The 23,790-nt window shown below is 51.2% G+C and overlaps 1 protein-coding gene across 1 annotated transcript in view; it reads left to right on the plus strand.

Moving 5' to 3' along the window:
* The first annotated feature begins 3,597 nt into the window (after window positions 1-3,597).
* Window positions 3,598-23,790, plus strand: part of LOC122364588 — a 48,371-nt gene continuing 28,178 nt past the window's right edge. Inside the window, exons 1-6 of the mRNA XM_043335141.1 lie at window positions 3,598-3,694; window positions 5,460-5,570; window positions 7,615-7,716; window positions 15,335-15,471; window positions 16,176-16,260; window positions 22,013-22,108. Of these exons, the coding sequence (XP_043191076.1) occupies window positions 5,553-5,570; window positions 7,615-7,716; window positions 15,335-15,471; window positions 16,176-16,260; window positions 22,013-22,108 (438 nt within the window). The 5' untranslated portion in view covers window positions 3,598-3,694; window positions 5,460-5,552. The remainder of the gene's footprint in view (window positions 3,695-5,459; window positions 5,571-7,614; window positions 7,717-15,334; window positions 15,472-16,175; window positions 16,261-22,012; window positions 22,109-23,790) is intronic.

Below are 23,790 nucleotides of genomic sequence, written 5' to 3' on the forward strand. Positions count from 1 at the left end.
CAAATTGATGTTCATCTCACTCTACTTTTTAGGGTCCGCCGGTGGTGTCCGCGCGCCTCTCGACAAACTTCGATTTTGTGGTCAGTTTTACCAAAGATAATTAGTTTTTAGGAGGTAAAAATGGCACCATCGGATGGTTTGGAATCTTTTGCACACGATAAGACTGCTTTTTACTCAAAAGAAGAGAAAAAATATTTTGAATTTATGCGTGCTAATTCTGAAAAAGGGCCACTATGCGACGGTCAGCGCTGGCCGGACGGTCAGCGCTGGCCCCACGCGACGGTCGCCGCTGGCCGGCCGCGCGCTGCGTGCGTTGAGTTTCCTGGAGCGGCGCGCGGTGCGGCGCATTCCTTCCCCACGGCCCGCTGCAGCCCGGCCAGTTGCTACATGCTGCCCGGCAGGTGGACACTGTCCCGCGCAGCCCGCTGCTGCGCTCTGATCTCATGGCTGGTGCTGCGCCGCTGCTGATCGGGTGTGAGGAACTGCAGCGCAGTATGAATGAGGCGATCTGGCGCGGGAAGGGAGTAGAGCTACCCAGCGGGAGAAAGGTGGGATGGAGGGGATTAGAGAGCTGTCCGGCGGGAGAGTTGCCGGCCGGAACGGCGCCGCTGTGGCTGTGCCGACCTGACGGGCTCAGCTCATCACTGTGTGACTGAACGGCATCCTGAAAGTCCGGAAGATGCGAGCGGACACAAACTCGTGCCCGTACTATCGAGCACTGAAGGCGGGGAACTCGGGCAGTGCTCCTCACACGTCTCTGGGGGCCGCATTGCTGTGTTTCTGTGCGCTCTGTGGCGGGCCGTGAGGTCACTGAGCGGCACCCTTTCCCTCGTCTCCCTGCGGCCCGTGTGACTGACACCACTGACCAGGTAATGAGGACTCACCGACGGACCGGGGCGCCGGGCGGTGACAGCCTCGGTGTGGGTAGTAAACCGCTGCACTATGGTTGGAAACGGCCTCACGGATGGCCGGGGGTCAACGCGAAAAAATGTTTTGCCCATAACTTATTAATGCGTAGACCGACTGCGATGAAACTTTGCATAGGTATACCAGTGTCTTTCGTGCATCATACAGTAACTCAGAAATGACGAGGTCACGTCACGTCACGCATGTGTGACGTCATCATTGCAAGTATGTTATAAGTCGCCTATGTCTTTCGTTATGTTATCGATATCGCGAGGCATTTTGAACATGTTTTGAATACTGCTATTACTGAATGGATATTGTTGTTATGCTTTAGGGCGAGAAATATCAACGTAGTGACGCACAGTGTCTTACTATTGGTCATAAAGGGTCAAAAATTTGGAGAAAGAGTATTTATGATTTTTTTTAGATTGGGCAAAAAAGTAAGAAATAAAATGACGATCAAATGACAAAACATGCGTCAGATTAACCCGGCAGTTGCTGGGGTATTTCCCCATCCGCCGTTTGCCGGGGGGGGGGGGGGGGGGGCGTTCAACGCCCCCAGCCGATAACTCGCGAACAAATAGGCGCAGCGAAACGCACGAAGCGCGGCAAACGAAAGAAGAACGCGACGAGACGATTCACATGCATACTTTAAAGCTGAATTTCGAGGTCACAGGTCGGGTCAAAGTCAGGTCAAACACTTGAAATCGGGCTTTCAGTAGCATGGACTTTAGAACCTCGCAATCGGTGCCTCGCGTTTCGCGTTTCGATTATATCGTCATCAGTTGGTCCTAAGTAAATTCAGTCATCAGTTGGTCCTAAACAATCTGTCACAACTGTCACAACTGTCACAACCCTTCATATAAGTGCTAAAAGAGTGTCAGATCAATGTAGGGGTCAGTCAAATATAGGCCACTGGCCAGGGTCAAAGTCAGGTCAATCAGGTAAGAACATAACCCCGAAAATTAAAACTGGTACCTATTCGCAGCCCATGCATGACACATGTTTTATGGGTACTTTTGGGCGTAGAACACGATGGTGACATTCATTTTATCATACGAGTACCTGACTGGTTGAAAAAAGATCAATTTCAGAAATGCATGCGTCATGGTCGTGAAGTAGTCACGAGAAATTGCCAACATTCAGTTCAAGATTTTGGAAATTGTAGAACGATGATCAAAAACCATAGATAGCCATTTGATTTGCCATGGTATTGGCAGTGTAATGGCGTTTACAGCATGTCTGTATGTCTGCTCTGTCGGTGGATATCCATATCCATACTCCAGGATATCCATACACGTTTGCACGATATCCATACTCCAGGTGCAGGGGCGAGCAGTTACTTCTTACGAGGGGTGCGGAGTCGAAGTCAGAGTCGGAGTCAGAGTCGGAGTCGGAGTCAGAGTCGCCCAGAGTCGTGGCAGCGAGCCAGGAGTCGGAGTCGGAGTCGGGGTCGGTCAGGAGCCCGCAGTGGAAGTCGGAGTCGGTCCGAATCGGAACAGCTCCATCACGACTCCGAAACACTGGCAGGGGTCCGGAGTCGGAGACAGAGTCGGCCGGAGTCATGGCAACGAGTCAGGAGTCGGAGTCGTAGTCGGAGTCGGATTTGGCGCCACCACGACTCCGCAACCCTGCTTCTTACCATCATTTATAAGGATAAGCGATTGCAAGACTGACGAGCCGACCTGGTGCTAACGAAGCGACGGGTAGGTACGCCTCGGGAGATGAAGCTTCACGGACGATTTTGCGCACAAGTGCGCAGTCTGCTTTTACGTTCCCCTTACGCAGAATTGAACAGAGATTTATTCTGCCAAAAAGCTCAATGGAGGTCGATGGAGAACTTTTTGTATGTCCAATGAAACATAAACATAATTTTGAAAATATTGCTGTGGTGACACTGCAAACAGAATGCAATGCCGTTCCTGATTTTGAACATGCATGGGAAAAAGAGTCACTCCACTCGAAAGCCAACATAACAAGGATTATTTTGCTATATAATAATCCAGTTTTACAACGTCATGGAGGTACTCCACATGCTATCAACAGCGCGGTTGTTTAAACCTTTGACGGCGCACCAAAAAAGTCACTATCAGAAACTCCCGATTCCACGTACAATAATGGAGAATAAATGCGCAACTAAATAATTTTTGCTGCCCAATTCAAAACATTTCATCAATTTCCAACAGAATGACACCCCAAATATACATATATTCCGAAATTGCCCACGGCCATCCGTGAGGCCGTTTCCAACCATAGTGCGCTGCGGCTAGAGCAGCGGGCCGCGTTGAGGAAAAATCCGCAAACATCATACGTGATAAGCTATTGTCCTGTGGGTGGTATGTTCTCGATTGATGCTAAGGAAGTGCAGGGAGGTTTTGAACCGTTACGGTTAACTGTCGACTGTGGGGTATAGCTGGCTTTCCGTGAAGTCTTCTCTTCGCAAACTCACCTTTCATTGACATTTGTCCTACTTATGTGAATAGAACTGCACTTCCGAAAACTTCAGTGGAGTTACCGGAGGTTCTAAACTTTACTCGATAGCTGCGCTGTAAATTCAGCCTAGAATTAGCTATCAGGGTCATGTGATTCTCGGTCGTTTATAAGACTAGATCTTGGTGCCGGGGCGGGCAGTAAACAGGCTGGGCTATTTCGGCAGCCCTGTTTAGTTCAGTGAGGGCGTGCCGTGACTGACAGTGTGCTGTCTTCTTTTGCAGACGATCCCCACCGGAACTTCCCCAGACAGCAGCTCAAGTACCAGCAGGAGCTGGGCACCGGATGGTTCGGACAGGTAATGTACCAGCAGGAGCTGGGCACCGGATGGTTCGGACAGGTAATGTACCAGCAGGAGCTGGGTACCGGATGGCTCGGGCAGGTAATGTACCAGCAGGAGCTGGGCACCGGCTGGTTCGGACAGGTAATGTACCAGCAGGAGCTGGGCACCGGATGGTTCGGACAGGTAATGTACCAGCAGGAGCTGGGCACCGGATGGTTCGGACAGGTAATGTACCAGCAGGAGCTGGGCACCGGATGGTTCGGACAGGTAATGTACCAGCAGGAGCTGGGCACCGGATGGTTCGGACAGGTAATGTACCAGCAGGAGCTGGGTACCGGATGGCTCGGGCAGGTAATGTACCAGCAGGAGCTGGGCACCGGCTGGTTCGGACAGGTAATGTACCAGCAGGAGCTGGGCACCGGATGGTTCGGACAGGTAATGTACCAGCAGGAGCTGGGCACCGGATGGTTCGGACAGGTAATGTACCAGCAGGAGCTGGGCACCGGATGGTTCGGACAGGTAATGTACCAGCAGGAGCTGGGCACCGGATGGTTCGGACAGGTAATGTACCAGCAGGAGCTGGGTACCGGCTGGGACAGGTAATGTACCAGCAGGAGCTGGGTACAGGAGGGTTCGGACAGGTAATGTACCAGCAGGAGCTGGGCACCGGATGGTTCGGACAGGTAATGCACCAACAGGAGCTGGGTACCGGATGGTTCGGACAGGTAATGTACCAGCAGGAGCTGAGTACCGGATGGTTCGGACAGGTAATGTACCAGCAGGAGCTGGGTACCGGATGGTTCGGACAGGTAATGTACCAGCAGGAGCTGGGTGCCGGATGGTTCGGACAGGTAATGTACCAGCAGGAGCTGGGCACCGGGTGGTTTGGACAGGTAATGTACCAGCAGGAGCTGGGCACCGGATGGTTCGGACAGGTGATGTACCAGCAGGAGCTGGGTACAGGATGGTTCGGACAGGTAATGTACCAGCAGGAGCTGGGCACCGGCTGGTTCGGACAGGTAATGTACCAGCAGGAGCTGGGTACCGGATGGTTCGGACAGGTAATGTACCAGCAGGAGCTGGGTACCGGATGGTTCGGACAGGTAGGGCCCAGGGTATACACCACGCAATAGCTTTGTCGAATTTTCCCTGCAACATGTCCTCAGCTGTGCTGGAATTATCATTTTCGGTCTTTTTTTCCAGCAGAATTAGATATAAATAGATGCTGTCGGAGTACTGCAACCAGCCATGTGCTGTAGCAGCTGACACAGAAACACCAGACATTCGGGTATAAATAAAAGTCACATTTTATTCGCGTAGGTATGCTGGAAGCGGTGGTAAATGCGCCTTTCTTCCCACAGTGGCTGCGCTACCGAATCTGTTACTGAAGTGAATACCTATCCCATGTTATTGACTGGACGCTGCCCCGGCTGCTCTGCACACAGCCCTTTGTGCTGACTGACCTGACCGTCCCTCGGCCGATGACCTGACGGCTGCCCTGCTCTCGCCATGACTGACCTGACCTGACCTGACCTGACCTGACCTGAGCTGACCCTCAGGCGCTGCTGGGGGAGGCCCGGAACCTGACGGCCGAGCCGCGCACTGACCTGACCTGACCTGACCTGACCTGACCTGACCTGACCTGACCTGACCTGACCTAACCTGACCTAACCTGACCTGACCTGACCTGACCCTCAGGCGCTGCTGGGGGAGGCCCGTAACCTGACGGCCGAGCCGCGCACTGACCTGACCTGACCTGACCCCTCCCCCCCGTCCGCAGGCACTGCTGGGGGAGGCCCGTAACCTGACGGCCGAGCCGCGCACGGCTGTGGTGGTGAAGGCGCTCCGGGCCGGCGCCACGCTGCCTGAACAGATGTACTTTCTACACGAGGTGAGTGACGTCACCAGTCGGTCACAGCCGCCGCAACTGATGGGTGACTTCACTAGCTGACGTTTTTTTTTTTCGTTTGGGTCGGATATTATAAGGTACCAAATGTGGATACTGGATCCGATGATGTTTGGCGTACAAAGATGTTTGGTACGGCCTGCCGGACAGAGTACGCCAGTCCTGGGTCCGTGTGCTCTGTTTGCCCGGTCAATGGGGGAGACCCGGGAGGTATGGGCCCCCTGGAGGTATGGGCCATCGCTGTTTTGAAGAAGTGTTGCGTATTTTTACACATTTGACCGTGTAAACTGATAGCAGCCATTCCGTTATACAACCCACGTGATTTCCAAAATCTTCCTCAGTCTTCTTTGGCAATGAGCGGTGATAAAGCGTTTTTGCCCTCTTCGAGTAAAATACGGTACATACAGAAAATTCGTGAAAAATTTGAACCAGGCTCATTTTATGATGTCACCCATCGCTAACATAAAGTTTAAAGCATGCAAATTAAGACTGGATAGACAATTTGAAGCTTTCTTGCAAGATTATGAGCTGAGATGCCACGCACATTCCGTAGTCCTAACCGGGAGGTTCGGGCCACCCACCCCTGTTGATCCTAAATCAATAAAATGATGCTTTCATTGAATATCCTCTTCAATAACTTATATTTTTGTCGTGCAAGGTCGAAAATTTAACGACATGTGACGGCTGACCTTTAATGCCCCACTGTCGGACATGTGACGACTGTCCTCTAATTCCCACTCTAAATTGCTTGACATGCTCGAGCTGCACGGCATTGACACTGCCTGGTTTCGAAATTATCTTGACGGTCACACGCAAAGCGCAGCCATCTCTGCCTCACAGAGCTCCCTTCCGCTCAACATTAGCCAGGGCGTCTTCCAGGGGTCATCGTTGGGTCCTCTCTTGTTCAGCATCGTCGTTAACGATCTTAGCTTGTACGCTGGCGACTCTTTTATCATTCAGTACGCCGATGACACCCAGGTTTTAGTCTCTGGACACAAGTCCGAGCTACCTGACCTTATCTTAAAACTCGAGGCATCTCTCCAGTCGCTTGGTGATTACTTTCATTCGAATGGTCTAAAACTTAACGAGTCAAAATTCGAGCTACTTCCCATCGGCTCACGTCAAAATCTGCGAGACCTCCCACCGTTCACGGTCAAGTTTCGGCAAGCCGTGCTATCACCTTGCACTGAAGCAAAAAATATGGTGTCACTTTTGATCGCCATCTCACTTGGGACTCGCACGTATCGCAACTGTCACAGAAATGCTTCGGCATCCTTATCGGTCTCTCCCACATCCGCCACTACCTACCATCCGGTACTCTCCCAATCCTTGTGTCTGCCCTCGTCCTTTCCCACGTCCGCTACTGCCTCTCCGTCTATGGCAACGGGTCTGCCAAGAACCTCGCCCCCATCAACAAAATTCTAAATTTTGCGGCCCGAATCATCTCCGGCAAAAAGAAATTCGACCACATCTCCTCTGTCCGTGCCTCCCTCGGCTGGCCGGACCCCTCCACTATGGTTCAAGCCGAAACCCTAAATATCCTACACAAAGCTAGACGAACAGGTCAGCCCGAGTCACTAGCTGCACTATTTGCCACTAATGCCGAGCGTCCAGACCGTAGCCGCAGCACCAGGCAGGACCACCTGCTTAGTCTTCCCCGCGTACACGGCTCGGCTGCGGGGAAGCGGCAATTCGTGTACCGCGCTGCCGCAGGCTATAACGCCCTACCACGCGAGTTCTGGGACATGCCCACCTCGATGTTTACCAGCAAGGTCTTAGAACTCTTATCTTCGGTGACATGAGCTGACACGTCGCTGTAACCGCTTTTAGCTTCTGCATCGTGTGTGTAGTGTGGTTTATGTGTGTTCACTTTTTATCCTCATCATTGCATTTCTTAGCGTGTGTTGACTCTGACTCGAGAATAGCCCTGTGATTCCGATCTCATGAAGGGATGAGTCTATGACGTAAATACAATACAATACAATACAATACAATACAATACAATTCCCCACTTACCACTGTCGGACAGATGGCCTACCTGCGGGACGCCAACCACCCGAACGTGCTGCGTCTGCTGGGCCGCTGTCTGGAGGCCGACCCGTACCTCCTCATCCTGGAGCGCTGCGGCGCGGTAAGTAAAGCCGGCGCCGGCCGGGAGTCGAACCCGGGACCTCTCCGGGTGGTGAATAAAAACCGGCACCGACCGGGAGTCGAACCCGGGACCTCTCCGGTCACCCAGATCAACTCCGGGTGACCGGGTCCAGATCGCCCGTAAGCTTCCATATTTTCGTTAGGAGAAATGTCAGTACACGATGTCCACACATTGAAAGCTGTCCTGAAACACATGATAAACAATCTGAGTCATTAGCCTTTGTCGGTAGCGACTTCTAATGGAACAAACCTTTAGGCATCTACATAATGAGATGCATGATAAATGTAGGCTATTAGTGAGACATAGATGAGAGTAATCCCTTAATGGGGTTGGGAACTCGATTTTTTAAGAATGCATGAAAATGATCAAACTATTTTCACAGAATTTATGGTGCATACCATTGCCTCATAAAATCAATAAGCTGAGAGAAATGGGGGAAGAAAGATAGGGAACTTGTTTTGAAAAGTTCTTGAAAAAAGATGCTCTTGATGCTGTTACGTCACATGTCACATTCTGCGGTTGACAAATAATGGCGCATCTGGCGCACCACAGATTACATGTTATATCAATGGGTGAAAGATGTTGTTTGCTTCACTCTGCCATTCGCGCTGTTTTTAACTTTAAATTATGCTAAAACATTTACGGATGAAATGTTCAGTGTCAAAAATTGATGTGTCTGCCGTGTACTATATTCCCACTTAACATGAGCGCGTGATAAACATTTTATGTACCTCGAATTTTCAAATGATAAAGATGATGAATCGGAGGATGCTGAAAAGCAAAAGCTCATTCCAATATTTGGACTACTTTACGATTAAAATGTTTACATTCCTGTCATCTTATTGATCATTTATTTGTTCTTTTTTATGAAAATAACTTAAGGCGTTGAGAACCGAGGTAATTTCTATCTACCGTGCCTTAACTTACCAGCAACAGCAATCTATCTACGCCCTACGGTGGCAAGGGAGACTGTGAAAGAAGCGTAAGATGGATTCTAAACAATTCTTTTGTGATATACTGAAGGGCAAAGTGCAGAGAAGAGCGTACAAGTCCTGTTTTGTGCCAGGCTGTTGCAGCAGCACTTATGAAACTCCGAAAACGATCTTCGTTCATGTCCCGAACAACATTACCCTGAGGAGATGATCGTCTGCAATAGCAGGAAGAGCTGATGCAAGTACTTTGAAATCCACTATCAAGTCGGTGCTATTGTTGTTACGAGCGAGCGAGCGCAGCGAGCGAAGTGAGTCTTTTCAATATAACGGAAAAATCTCAGTATGAGCGGCCCGGCCCGGCCCGGCCCGGCCTGTAACGCTTTTGAGAGGCTTATATCTCAGCAACCGCTGGACCGATTGGCCTGCGGTCTTTTTTGTTGGGTAGCCCAATCCCTTCTACCCCGTAATTGACTACTTTTGATACATCTCAGTGACCGTCGTGGCACGTGCCACGTGAAAAGTCAAGGGTGTTCAAGCTGTTTTGCAAAAGTAGTGATTTTGAGAGGCTCATATCTCAGCAGCCGCTTGAGCGATTGACTTCCGGTAATTTTTGTAGGGTAGCAGCATCCCTTCTACCCAAAATAGGATACTCTCGAAGCATGTGGGTCACCCACAGTGCACGTGCAAAATACAACAATAAGAGGTGCCAAATTTGTTCCCATTTCAGTAACTCGGTAATTAGTGGGGCGATTTCGCTGAAACTTGGCATACAGGTAGGCACCCACCAGGCAATGCATTCCCATGTGTTGCGGTTCGGGTGCTACTGCACGTGCGCACGTGCAGGGGGCGTTTCCAGATCTCGAGAACGGCTGGGCCGATTGCGCTCAAATTTGGTACACGGTTGGGGACCAGTTAGTAGGGTGCCGTGCAAAAGTCATTTTGGACCCCGTTTGCACGTGCGCACGTGCAGAATGCCGCTTCCAGATCTCAGGAACGGCTGGGCCGATTGCGTTCAAATTTGGCACACCGCTAGCAACCGGTTAGAAGGGTGCTTTGCGCAAGCCCGTTGGAAGCACCCTCTCGCCCTTCCGCACGTGCAGGGCTCACTATCTCGCTCGCTCGTTCTTCGCCCAAAAGGCGTTTTACTGGTAATGATCTCTGTGAGGTGAGATATTTTGTGCAAGGGCTGAGTGTAATGCCCAGGAAATGACCTCCATTCGCCCCCTGACCGGTCAGGGTTATAAAATTTGAGTGGATGGCGGTCCGTTTGGGGTTCAGATGTCAATTGTATTTAGTTACTGCCAAACAATACATGTTATGCTGGCAGCGAATGTGTGTAACGTCGTTTTTCGAAACAGAAGTTAGAACTGTAACGGCAGAGTGCTTGCTGGTCTCATCGTAAGTATTGTAAGTGTTGTAAGCAAAAGCATTGTCAATATTGTAAGTATTGTGAGCATTGATGTATGGTAGATATCACCTCACATGATCTCGGCTCAGATAACCCTCTCCGGTGTCCCTGTCAGTAAATGGCACCTGGATCATTACAGATAAGATAATTTGTCATAATTCTTAAAGAATTGGGTGGTTTTGACTCTTTACTCGAGGTGCAGGTCGCATTTCAATACTTTTCCATAGGCTTGCAATGTAAAGGTCACGACTCTGACCTAACCTCAGGTCACAGATCAAAAATTCTGAGATATACAAACGACACATACTGCAGGTACTGTTTTGAAGACTTGATGAGAGGAAATAACTTCGTGAAAAACTCAAGCTCTGACGTGATTGCAAACTTTTCTGAGGTGGGGCCAACAAACCCGCTCTGGTTACCTGGCCTGACCTGACCTGGCATTTTTTTTTTTTTTTTTTTGCTGAGATGTGCGCAATGAGCATTTAGGAAAAGTCACCAAATATGAGCTGAATGTCTCGCGGCGTTTGGCAATTGTACAAGAAAATCCTGAAAGGTCTCCCCGTCCGAAATAGGGTTAATGTGTATATGAAGAGTTGCAGATGCCAAACATACCCAGATCTAAGACTGCAGTTCCCAGCGCCGCTGCAACGTTTTTAAAACAAACATACATAGGACATACAAACATGTTTATTTGCATCTGTTTTGGATAATAGCAACTCATGGCGCCATCACCCGCGATAACTGTTAGGATTTGAGATATATTTTTATTTAGGCCATTAGTTTGGCTGTAATGTTTATTAATATTAGTTGGGCGGAGTGAAGTAGTTTTTTATTTAACTTGTGGTATGTTGTGCTGATTGCGGGTTGTTCAAACCTTTCAAACGTAAAGACCTTATTGAACTCAACCCTACCCCTACACTACCCTACATACGACTGGACGCTTTCCAAGCCCACAAGCATCACGACGCCGAGATGGAATGTAGCCGAGAAATCACCCTCGCCATCTGCTCTAGAGCTAATCGTGTGGGGCGGCGTGTGGGGCGCCGCTTAGCCTATGGGGGTGCACTTCTAGTGGATGGGGGACGGGGGTGCACCTGCACCCCTTTCATATGGAAAGTTACTTCCCTGATTACAGCTCCCCGTATTGCACCTAATCAGGGAACGGCCAGCAAACGAAGGAACTATTTCTGGATGACAGGCGAATAACCGCTCACGCAAGGAGCGGAGCTCCGCCCCGTCCAAAGTGGCCAACAAAGCAGAGACAGAGGCAGCATCACATCTTCCATCAAAGAACTGGTTTCTGGCTTGGAAGATGAGCTCCATCTTTGCATCCGAGTCAGTGCTGTCAGGAATCAGCTGGTCTAATGGAGTGAGAGTAGTGAGACGACTAGCTTGTATCAGAGCTGCCTGGTCTTCGTAGCATTTGCACCGATTCTTCTCGATCGGACTCTGAATTCTGTCCCTCCTGCGTATTACTTGAGGCATTGCTATGTAGCTAAGTCTTTGGCAGAGTTTCATTATCCATGCTTTGCAAACAGTGCCATAACAACACAGTTAATTAATCACCAAGCTTCTTTGCAAGTTCCAATACAGTTGAATCGCACGCGATTTGAGTGCAAAAATCAAGAAAAGTGCCAACTTGTTCCCGTAAAATATTTTGAATATTGACCTAAAAAAATGAGTAATTTCCAGATAAAATAACAGCGAAATCAGTTTTCGCTTGCCAATAAAACTCACAGATATTGAAGCTCCATTATGAAAGGAACATTTTAGTATATGCCATTCTTGATAAAACTTCTTAGCCACGCAATACCAGCGCAAAATAAAGAGACACTGAAAACACGACCAATCACTCCGATTTACCATAGGAAAATACATAGAAAATGTATGTCTCAACTGCGCCAAATATACAGACAGTTATATACCTACATGTGACGTCATGATTAGCCCGACCAATCAGAAGCAAGTCGTTTTCAGCCACAAATAATTAATTTCTGAACTAACTAGGCGTTTTTTTAACAAAGTGATTTTAAATTAAATCATTAAAAATTCTGACATTTTTTATTTTACCAAAACATACAGAGCATGCAGATAGGTCCCAACCCTATTGTTATAACTCCCCCGGTTTCCTGAAAGATTGTCTATAATAGCGTGTGTGAATGTCTCTGCCGTCGGGAGGAAAAAAGCCGTATCTGGGGCAGTTTTTCGAATTGAAAATTGTTCAGGAGAGGCAAAAACGCGTTTTTTGTTATAACATTCGTAAACTTTGCTCAATAACGAAACAAAACATACTGCAGTGATCGGAAAGAAATTTTACATCCAATGAAAGTGATTTTAAAAGGGAAATTATTTTAACATAAAAGCAAAAGGCGAAAAACTTTTTTGCTTCCAATTCAACCCCGTGTTTGCGGAATCTTTCTTTCACGAAAAAAGCCGTATCGTGGAAGAAAGCCGCATCGTACGAGACACCTGAGCAATACCGTCATGCAAAAAGCCGTATGTCTGATACATTGGTTAACCGATCGGGAATAAAGCCGTATCGCCATTTTTGTTTAACCATATGTCGTCAAAAAGCAGTATCATCGGTGCATTTGTATTTTGTATTGACAGCATATTGGTTCATAAAAGTGCTAAAGCAGCTCCGCTGCTGGTTCCGTTCCACTGCTTCAGCTCTCAAGTATGGATATTTAATTGAACGTTTAATACAAAAACAAACATGATACCCATTTTAAAACTACATCCATGCATAATCGCATTATTGTCGTAACCTAAGGCTCTTGGATTCTGATTGCGCAGGGTGCCATCAAAAGGCAGCTTGACCAACCGACCAGGGACGTAGCCAAGGGGGGGGGGGTACAGGGGCCATGCCCCCCCCCCCCCCTCTAAAGGCTAAAAATGAAATAAAATTTAATAAAAAATAAATAAAAAATGACCACAACTGCACCACACTGTCAAAAATAGTGGGCCAAATCCGAGGAGTTTCCTTGGGGGGGGGGGGGGGGGCACGACACTAGGCCGCGACCTGTGGCGCCTCCCTGAGCAAAATCCTGGCTACGTGCCTGCAACTGACAAGGGGAATCACGAATGCTGTCTTTGTACAGTGCTTCAATTTTCGATTACACTGGACTCCAGAGTTTCTTAAATTCTGAGCCACCGATATATTCGGAGAGATGAGTGTGCCGGTCTGCCGCTGCCACGGCGACAATGTCGAGAGAACCGAGATAGTGTAGTTTCCCATCGTCGATCTGTAGACCTCAAAGCACTTCAAGGCCCAAGGGACGATGAGTGGGAATGTTGCTGATTAGCTGGACACAAGGTTCCCGGAAAAGGGACGATGTTAAGTCACGTGGTGCGCAGCTACAAGCACGGAACCGCCCGGCTCCTGAACCAAAATAGAGGATGGTGTAAGAACTTCAGGAATTCCCGTAAAGAAACTGCATCTACAAAACCTGTGCGAAACATCTAGGGCGACAGCACTGTGCCGCGGCTGAGGGTGTAAGGAAATGCTGCCTCATTGTCGGAGATCGCTAGACTGCTGAGAGCTCCACACGTCTGCGGGAACGCCCTTTAGAGGACGCACCCTCAAAAGGCCCCCCCAATGTGCACTCGTATTCACAGGGATCTGATTATAGCGCCTACTGCAACAGAGCAGAGGGCTATTCAGTACGTCTTGCTGCATCCTCCACCGGCCACAGCTGTGCTGGTAGGCTCTGGGCAGCTGCCCGTAGAATATGACAATGTTCGGCTTGTGTGGGTGCTACAAGGTAGCCTTAATTTCCAATATGATTGAGCATCATGGGTATGAGGGAAACGGAAAGAAGACGGTAAAGTCATTGACCAGGAATGGAAGTGACAGGCGATGACGGTCCCAAAGATACATGGGTGTGGTCACAATTATCACAATGAATGTGACGAGGTTGGCAATAGCAATAGACCTTTCTGACGGTATTCAACTATATCTTCAACGGTTTTAAGACAAGGATTGTAGGTCGCCGTGCTCAGCGTGCCGGCTACGAGCTGCATGTCTATGATGATAACCGGGTCGAACTTAACATTATGCTATTTTGGTTCTGGGGTGGGGTGGGGACAGGGAGGCCAAATTAATCATGGGGGAGGCCAGGTCGGGTATTTTTTATTGGAATTTTAAACGAAGCTGGGGAAAAGAACGGTCGGATTATACTGGCGCCCCCGGCTGGTTAGCACATCAAAATGCTGAATGCCCGGCACCCTGCTGATACCACCGAGTTGGCAAAGTTCTGTTGGCTTCAAACTTCTCAAGCTCACTCCCTATTTTATTTCAATTAAAATTCCCCTATAAATGGTCACATATTGCTACGATCACGTAGCATGTTTGTGTAAATGTTCAACTGTTCCGTCCAGGATATGCCGAAGCCATGCTAAATGAGTAGATACGGCTTTCTTCCAAACTGCCTGGACCAACAATTCGGCTCATATTTCACAGGCCGCCAACAAATAAAAGCCGTATCCACAAGATACGGCTTTCTTCCTGACTTATCAGTTCCACATTCTTTGTTTGAAATTTTGTATAAATGCCGTATCTGCTGAATTTAAGGATACGGCTTTCTTCCTGCATGTTTTGCTATCCCTGATGTAACAAATCCGTTTTTGAATTTTTATATAATATATAACATTTTCATTTTTGAGTGTATACACGTTTGAGCAGTACCATTAAACGCATTATGAAAAGAGCTTTCCAACGATATCAAAAACGAAAAATCGATAAAAATGCCAGATACGGCTTTTTTCCTCCCGACGGCAGGTCTGGCGGACCACTCATTCCGCGTCTGTTGCGTTCGCGGTGGAGCGGCCGTCACCATTTCACCGTGACCAATTTAAAATTTGTAACGGCACTGTGCTATTTCACACTTCACCCAGAGGCATGCAGCCCCTCAGCGGGCTCAGCTGCCGGTGGTGGGCCGCTCCTTTTCTCCCTCGCTCGCCGTGGCTTTGTCTGCTGCCGTCTGGTGTTGTCCAACGAACTCACCTCGGCCTCGCCGTGTTCAGCTCTGCCATCACTGTATGATCTCTGACCTCACTCTGCTGACCCCTGCCGTCACCCGTCTGACCTCTGCCGCCCCCATCTGGCCTCTTCCGTCCCCCATCTGACCTCTGCCGCCCCCATCTGACCTCTGCCGTCACCCTGCCGACCTCTGACCTCCCCCAGTCGACCTCTGACCTCACCCTGCCGACCTGTGACCTCACCCCGGTTGACGGGCCTCACCCGGTTGGTCGGCAGGGGGACGCCAAGGAGTTTCTGCAGCGCCGCTCGCCGGCCGAGCGGCAGCAGCTGCTGAACACGATGGCGCTCAACAAGATGGCCATGGACGCGGCGGCCGGCCTACAGCACCTGCACGACATCCACTACACGCACAGGTGAGGGTGCACTACACTCACAGACACTACACACAGGTGAGGGTGCACTACACTCACAGACACTACACACACAGGTCACTACCATACACTGCCAGTACCTACCGCAGGGCCTACAGCACCTGCACGACATCCACTACACGCACAGGTGGGGGGTGAATTACACTCACAGACACTACACACACAGGTGGGGGTGCACTTCACCCAGAGATGGGCTTAAAATGACCTTGTAGTCGGGGCGCCCTTAAGCCCCAATAAACAAACAACAACACTACACCCAGAGACACTACACACACAGGTGAGGGGTGAACTACTGACTACACTCACAGACACTACTCATGAACAGGTGGGGAAGATGTAGACCATACAGACACTACACCCAGACACTACACTCAGACACTGCACCCAGACACTTACACCCGGACACTGCACCCAGACACTACACTCACCGACACTACACTCCAGACACTACACACACAGGTGAGAGGATACGTATGTATACCCATTCTGAATGCGTCTGTCCATTCTGCAGTCTACGTCCAGAGGAGGTAGTCCTACGCCAATGACTTGCTGCTCTGAATAAGTCCATCTCGTCTGCAGTTCCAAATATAATGCCGTTCGCTATATTATATTCATAACTGCACATATACTTTTTTGTCAATTGAGTTGAAGCTGATCTGAGCTGACCTGACCTGACGTGTTCGCAGTGACCTGGCGGCGCGCAGCTGTCGCGTCATGAGCAACCGCACGCTCAAGATCGGCGACTACGGCTGCAACATCGACAGGTACAAGGTCAGTGTCGGTGGGGGGGGGGCGGCCGCGGCGTGTGCAGCCGCTGCCCTACTCGGACAGAACACAGGGAACACAAGTGAGCTGTGTCTTGTGTCTAGGCTACTTTGTCTTTCAACCAAAAGGGTGTGCATGATATGTATTTACTTCACGTATCCACCGATGAAGAATGGGGTTATTGTTTGCGCACGGGCCGTATTTTATGATTTGGTTCGAGCGGGCTCGTCAGCCGGCCCCTGCGACTGCGCTGGCGGAGACGGCTGTCGGTACCACTGGTGACTGGATTGTGGTCGACTCCAGAGCAGCCACCCTCCGAATGAGGTCGCCCAGTGGGCGGCAGTGAAGCCCGCCCGGCTCCACAGTACACTCAGCAGATGGAACTGCCTGGCGCGCGGTTATTGGACAATGTGGGCCCGGCCGGTGTCTGTACCGGCCCGTATCGGACCCCGGGCGCGGCGCGGCGCGGGCCGCCCGCTGCCACGGTGACCGCGCCTGCCGTGACCCCGGACGGACGCGGGGCAGAGGGTTCCTGCGCGGCCGTCAGTGGGACAGTGGGCCGCGGTGGGATGGGACAGTGGGCCGCGGTGGGATGGGACAGTGGACCGCGGTGGGGTGGGACAGTGGGCCGCGGTGGGGTGGGACAGTGGTGAGTGGGCCGCGGTGGGATGAGACAGTGGGCCGCGGTGGGATGGGAGTGCCGCGTCTGATTAAGGCCCGGCCTGACACCGAGTTCAGGTGTGTAAGTTTAGCACCTCCGCTTTGCAGTGTGTCAGTGGTGGTGGTGGGGGGGGGGGGGGGGGAGGGCTACCCTCAGGGTGGGTGTGTCGCCGTTCTAGGAAGACTGGGGTTGTCGGGTGGCCGCGCCGGTCGGCTGTTATCTTTGGCCGTGGTTTCCCGGCAGTGATAGGGAGCTGTCCGCCCAGCGATGACTCAGGGCTGCGAGGGTACGGAGTGCACGCGATCACCTGGGAGGGGCAGACTGCGGGGTACGAGGTGCACGCGATCACCTGGGAGGGGGCGGGGCACACGCGGCCAGCGCTCTTACATGGATATGTAGTGTGTACGCGCTACGCGAGTGTCACAATAGAAGCTCGCTGACACTAGCTCTGATAGAGTCGAGGTAGCTTTGCTTGTCATCACAGGACCAAAAATCAGGCGAGCACTTTTTGAAGCTGCTGCCAATGCCCCAAGCTCCATCGTCTTGTAAGGGAAGCTCGGGTTGTGTAAATAATTCAGAAGACCAGGCTGATCGTGACCACGAAGCCCGACATGGAAGCCAGAGCCAGACAGACGTGACACTCGCTGAATTCATCTGTCTGCGGCCGCTCCCACCAACTGCAGACAATATCCGTCGGAAGTCTTATATTGAGCACCGGAGCGACTCGAACCCGGGCTCTCAGTACCGGCTGCCCGACGCTCCACGAACTGAGCCGGCGGGACGAGCATTTCGGTTCAGAACTTCATCATGACGAGGTACCGATGTCTCAGAGATGAGGCTAGCGTTACGCGATGTTTATTCTGGGCTCTGTTCTCCAGCTGGATCTGGGAATCGGGACTCGAATGGTTCGAGTTCCCCGTGCAGCGGTGTAGTTTTACCACTGTCCCCGCGGAGTTTGTTAATTCAGCCGAGTTCTCTGTCCAAGTTGGGCTGTTTGCCGGGCGGTAGTGGGCTGTGGTGGGCCGCTCGGCTGGACGGTAGGTCGGCCGGTGTGATCTGTGGCCGCTCGGCCGGACGGTAGGTCGGCCGGTGTCGATCGGTCGGTCAGATGGACGGCCGGCCGGCTGTGATCGGCCACGGGTGTGATGAGCGGTGTGTCGACCGCAGTCGGCTGCTACGCTCCTCAGCCCTGTGACGGCTCTCTGACATACCCCCGAAACTGACCGGGACCATATGGAACGACTAGTGATAGGGAATCGCCTGTCTCTGTCCAAACGCGGCGTCTCTGGCTAAGCACTGGACTGGAACATCCACCGGTCTCGGTCGGTGGCGGTTACCGTGGCAGGTCGCTGAGCGGGCGGCGCGGGCAGAGGTCCCTCCTCTGTGGCGGCGGTATACAGGGGACGGGCTCGTCCTGGGAGAGGACCGTGTGATGGGCGTCCTGTGTAGGGCTGACGCACCTTCCACCGCGCTGCTGCACGCTGTTTGTTTGGCGTTTGGCGTGGGCCAGCCGTGTGTCACACCGCGGTAATAACCCCCATTATATGCCTGTGCAAAAGCAGCAGTGCCTGAGTCAGGCGCCCCGCCGCCCAGTGTACGGCTCCAGCGGCGGCCAACTGAACAAACACTGCCCGCTTGTTTTTGGCGTATGGCTGGCCAGTTGAGGTGAAGCGATATGCCGTGGCCGCTCGGCCCCCGGATAGCTCCGGCTCTGGCCGCTGGGCCGGTGGTTCCCTCTGAACAATCGGCCGCTGGTGACGCGGATAGTACGCCCCGCGTGACACGGTGCCGGGTGACGACCGTGACGCCGTACCGCACCGTAACGCCGTGCCGCAGCGTGACGCCGTATACGTGCAGCGTGACGTGACGAGCTGGCGCCCGCCACAACACGCGGTATCGACCGGAGCGCTCCTCCCTGCGCGGAGTGGAGAGACGTGGCGCTGCCGACGGTCACGGTCGGCGACGGTCGCCGCTGCTGCTGCTGACCCGAGCCGGACTCTGAGTCAGACCTGCACACAGGCTGTGACCGCCACAGGGCTGACACAGGTCGGTCTCCGGGTCACCCATTACACTCACCGTCCGACGCCGGGGACCGGGCTGACACAGTTAGGGGTATCCGGGTCGCCCATTACACTCACCGTCCGACGCGGGGGACGAGTGGCCAGTGCCGAGGTTCGTGACGCACCTGAGAGTCGCTACTCACCCGAGGCTCCTGACTCACCTGAGACTCCTGACTCACCTGAGGCTCCTGACTCAACTGAGACTCCTGACCTGACTCACCTGAGACCCCTGACTCACCTGAGGCTCCTGACTCACCTGAGACTGTGGGGAGACTCACAGTGGCGTAGTAATCGTGCGACTAACAAAGGCTTTTCATGTATCCATATTTTGTGTGTCGAGTGAAACAGACTGCTGGCATGAGGGATGTATCATTTCGCAGTGGCATTCCGCGTGAAAGACAGTGTGCAGAGTGGCGACTGCGTACTTGCGTTATAGTTGGGACTTCAATTCGCCCCGCTCTCCAGCGAATGGCCCACAATGAGTATTCGATGCCCTCTTTAGGCGGTCACTTCTCAGCGCACGTGGTGCAGTCGTTGGCCGACCTTTTTCAGTTCCGCTCTCAGCTCCAGTCTTTGGATGCCGGTGGGGAGACCGGGTGCATCGATTTTACCGCGGCCAGAGTGGAACATATAGAACGCACGCACGTGTCGCTCCAGCAATAAGGCTTGTGGCGCCACACTCGCCTTTCAGCAGCGGCAATTACATATTGGACACGGTAACCTAGTTATGTTGGACAGTATGGTACTGTTGACAGGAGCTTCTTTGTTGCTCTATCTTATGCATTCACATTAAATAAGAATATCAAATTCGTCGAGTTTAAAGGTAGTGTGCCAGCTTTCTTGGACCGTATGGAGTTAATGGCCCAGATAAGGAGAACCGGATTTTTAGAACTTATCCATACCTTCAAAACTCATGGAAACGTCTTAAATTCTTCAAATTTTGAGTACCCCAGTGCGAAATTCGCCCCGACGGGTTGTCGGTCGTACCCCAACCCAACCACATTTCACACCACTATGAACAATAAATGCACACACTGAAATCGCTATTACCGATATGCTCATCCAATCAAGTTTCGATAAACCCGTTCATCATCATCTCCTGCGGTTTCGAACACGCCTGTTAGGTGGCTTCTGATGCTCGTCGAGGTCGGAATTTCCAAATACGCGTGGTGCGTCGGGCCGCGCGCTCTGACTTCGGCCAAGAAAAATGCGTCAGCTGATCATTGTCATTTCTGCCACTTGCGTGTGGTGAAATGGGGTCATAACTTATAAGACGGCTTTTTCATATCAATTATTTTACATAAAATCATATTTCAAACCATAAATAATGTTCGACAGCCAAATAAAAGAAACAATACCAATACGGGCTTACAGTTTAAGGCTCGACATTGTGTTGTCTACGATTAGACAGCTGATAACTCATTCCCGTACGTCGTATGGTCGTAACTATAATGACCTTTGCTTATTGTCACAAGTGCGCCGCATTCGCGATTGTTGCCCGACGCCTGTTTGCAGGTGAGCCCACTACAGTTGTTATACATATCTAAAAACCGATAAACTTTTAGGCGAAAAAGGCACTATTCCAGGCCCATTTTTGATTTTTTTTGCGATATTAGGTAAAAACAGAAGCTTCTTATCCTAGGAAAAATAAAATGGGAAATCTTTCAAAGGTGGCACACTACCTTTAAAAGCCACGGTGTTCCGGTATTCTCAGCTGCTCGGTGTCTGCTCTAGGAAGTATAGGTGCCCCTTTAGGCTTCCAGTCGGTGAGCCGCACCCCTGGCCGTCCACATGTCGGGCCCTCTGGTGGACCGCCTGTCCGTCTGGTCTGATTATCTAGCCTGGTGCCATGCCGTCTGGACTCCGGTCGTCCAGCCGTCTGCCCGTCCGTCCGTATGGTCCACGGTGCGGCGCGGCGGCGCCGTGGCACAATAGAGCTGTGCTGTGCGTCCAGGGGTGGGTGGGGGCTATCGGCCGACGGGCGAGGGCAAAGGGGTGTGGGCCGAACACGTGGCAGCCGAGGGGGGAGAGAGAGAGGACACAGTGGAGCGAGTCTCTTCAAGAGCGCTCAAAGGAAGCTCAATGCAGCTTACATCGATTATAAACACGAGTATGATAAACCATTTTGCTACTCGAGGAAATACTGTGGACAGCACTGACGACGAAGTGCTTTTGTTGACGCGGAGGAAGGGGACCTGTCGCACATTTGTCTTTGATGATAAGTATCTCGACAGCGATGAGCCGCTGACAGACTGACGTTCATATCGGCATGATGACCCGCCGGCGGTACCACCTCCGCTGTCAGCCCCGCCCCTCTCCCCGTCTGCCTCTCCTGTCTCTCCTGTCTCCTCTCCTGCCCTCTCCCCGTCTGGCCCACAGCAGTGGCAGGCACTGTCTGCAGCGGGCCAGGGTTTCCCCGATGGTCCGCCTTTAATGGCGATGGGAAGATTAGCGCCGCCAAGAGCAGCGCTCGGTCGAATGGTTCTGCTGAGCTTTTAAAAAGGAGAGAGATTAGATGGGATTGTGGGGCCATCCCAGAGCTCGTGTCTGGGTCTGTTCGGGTGAAGAAATGTGACAATAGATGGAGTGGGGATGGCGCGTGCACCAGCGCTGCCGTGCTGACCTGTTAACTGATAGTGGTACGTGTCCCTGCATTGCACCATGTTCCCGTATTATTTAAAGCGGAGGAGCCCTGAACTTTCCCAGCCTCATCCACCAGCTATTGAAGAACTAACTAAATGATCAGGGCCCAATATATAGAGCACTGGGTGGGAACAGCTGGGATGGTACTTTACTGACAGGTGGGCTATATGTATACCTGTTCTTGTATGCGTATCATGGTACGATAACTCCACCACGATTCAGTCTGCAATGGGCCATTGGCCCTGTGCTGATGACCGGCCTAATATCCTCTGATCAGCCCATCTTTCGGAAAACCTGTAGAGTATCCACAACTGTGCCGACCACTGACCTCTGACCTCTGACCAGTATCTGACCGCTGACCACTGACCGCTGACCGCTGGGTCTGTGTTCCCAGGAAGACTACTATATCGCCGGCGACGTGGCCCTGCCGGTGCGGTGGTGCGCGCCCGAGATACTCGAGTGCACGCCCACCACCATCGAGACCAAAGAGGTGAGGGGGGGGGGGGGGGGGACAGATGTAGGAAAGGAGAGGCGTGGGGTGAGAAAGGGGACGTTGTGAGGTGGTGTTGGTATCGTTAGTTGTTGGCGGTAAAACTTGACGATAAATCTGCCCTAATGCTGCCCTGGACACTACTGATTTACGCTATGACCTGTGTGTGGATTGCAGCTCCGGTCTTCCTCTGTCACCGGTGCAGTGGCGGTGACCGGTGCGTCAGCCCCCCCCCCCCCCCCGCCCTGCTGAGTCAGTACCGTTGCCCGACTGAAAGTCCCTCCCTTCCCCACCCCACCGCGGCGGAGTGACTATCGTATTGTATCAGTTCTGGAACAATCCGTCGTCATGTGTTGTTTCCCTCCCTACAAAGCGAAGGCACTTTCCCACCTAAATTCCCAGCGCGGCTGATTTGTGTCACCCCTCCCCCGCCGACCTCTCTGTCCCGCCCCGGCGCACACTGGTCGGAAACGCCCTCACGAGAGGCCACGGGCGATTCCGGAGTTTCGGATTATTTTTTATATAGATCGATTTGAAATTGATCAAATTATTATACTTAGGCCAAAAAAACTAATCCGGGTGACCAAAAATAGCTGTAATCAGCCCCCGAAGATGGGGTATCCCAGAACTCGGAAACTGATGCGGAGCAAGGGGTTTCTTGAGCCGGATATTCAGAGTCTTATTGCTGATAGACACCAAATTGAAATCCCACATATTATGCATCAAAATGTTCGTTATGAAGTTGCCGACTGGTCAGTGCAATTTTTTTGGTATACTTTTTCCCTAACTAAGATGTACTATAGCTTTTTTATGAAGGCTCTCCTACAGTGATTCTGGAATATAACTGCAAAGTTTAGGTAAGGAAACAACAGGTAGTCCCATCTAGTTCCACTCTGATTTTTTGTGAGATGAAGTAGGATTTAAATTTACACCAGGGCAACATAAAAGCTAACTGCGCATATTTGCGCAAAATTTGCAGGAGTCGCTCTTCCTACCCAACTACCGCCCGCCCCGCCCCAGTTTCGGCTCGGCCGCGCCCGCCGCGCCCGGCTTACGCTGACCTGTGTGGCCTGCACGCATCCATGCGTAGTTGACTGGTCATTAAAAACAGATGCGCTTGAGTTTATGAATTTTGTGAAAAGCGCGTTTTATGTAGGGGAGAGCGGGGCCAGTTGAACCACTTTTTATATATTGACATGCACAGCGAGATCTAGTTGTCATATCGAAAAATGCACAATGCCATGAAAAAATATGCTCTTTTGGCTTTATTTTAAGATATGTAAAATTATGTTTCAAACATATTTTGCTGCCAAACGCATGCTTATAAAACAGCTCTACGCCCGTTTCAAATGACCCCGATGCGAGGGTCAATTGAACCAGCCCATGGGGTCAATTGCACCTATCCTTAACAATGGGATGTTTTCCTCTTTAAGGCCACTTTCTTAAGGAGATATTTTGTCCGGTTTACTTTTCCAAATGCTACATTCAATAGGTCGTTGGAAAGCTAAAAGTGCAAAGTTCCTCATAATAGGCGACATAAAGTACATAGACTATGGTAAAATGGGCGGATGAGAAAAATGAGAAATATATCATGCTATAGTGTGCTTTCAAGCAAAAAGCTGGAGAAAAGGGGGTCAAAAATTGAGCTCTATTAAACTACTATTTCAGTTTAAAAGCTCATT

This window comes from Amphibalanus amphitrite, unplaced genomic scaffold, assembly GCF_019059575.1.
Source record: "Amphibalanus amphitrite isolate SeventyFive unplaced genomic scaffold, NRLGWU_Aamphi_draft 000685F_arrow, whole genome shotgun sequence".
Lineage (NCBI taxonomy): Eukaryota > Metazoa > Arthropoda > Thecostraca > Balanomorpha > Balanidae > Amphibalanus > Amphibalanus amphitrite.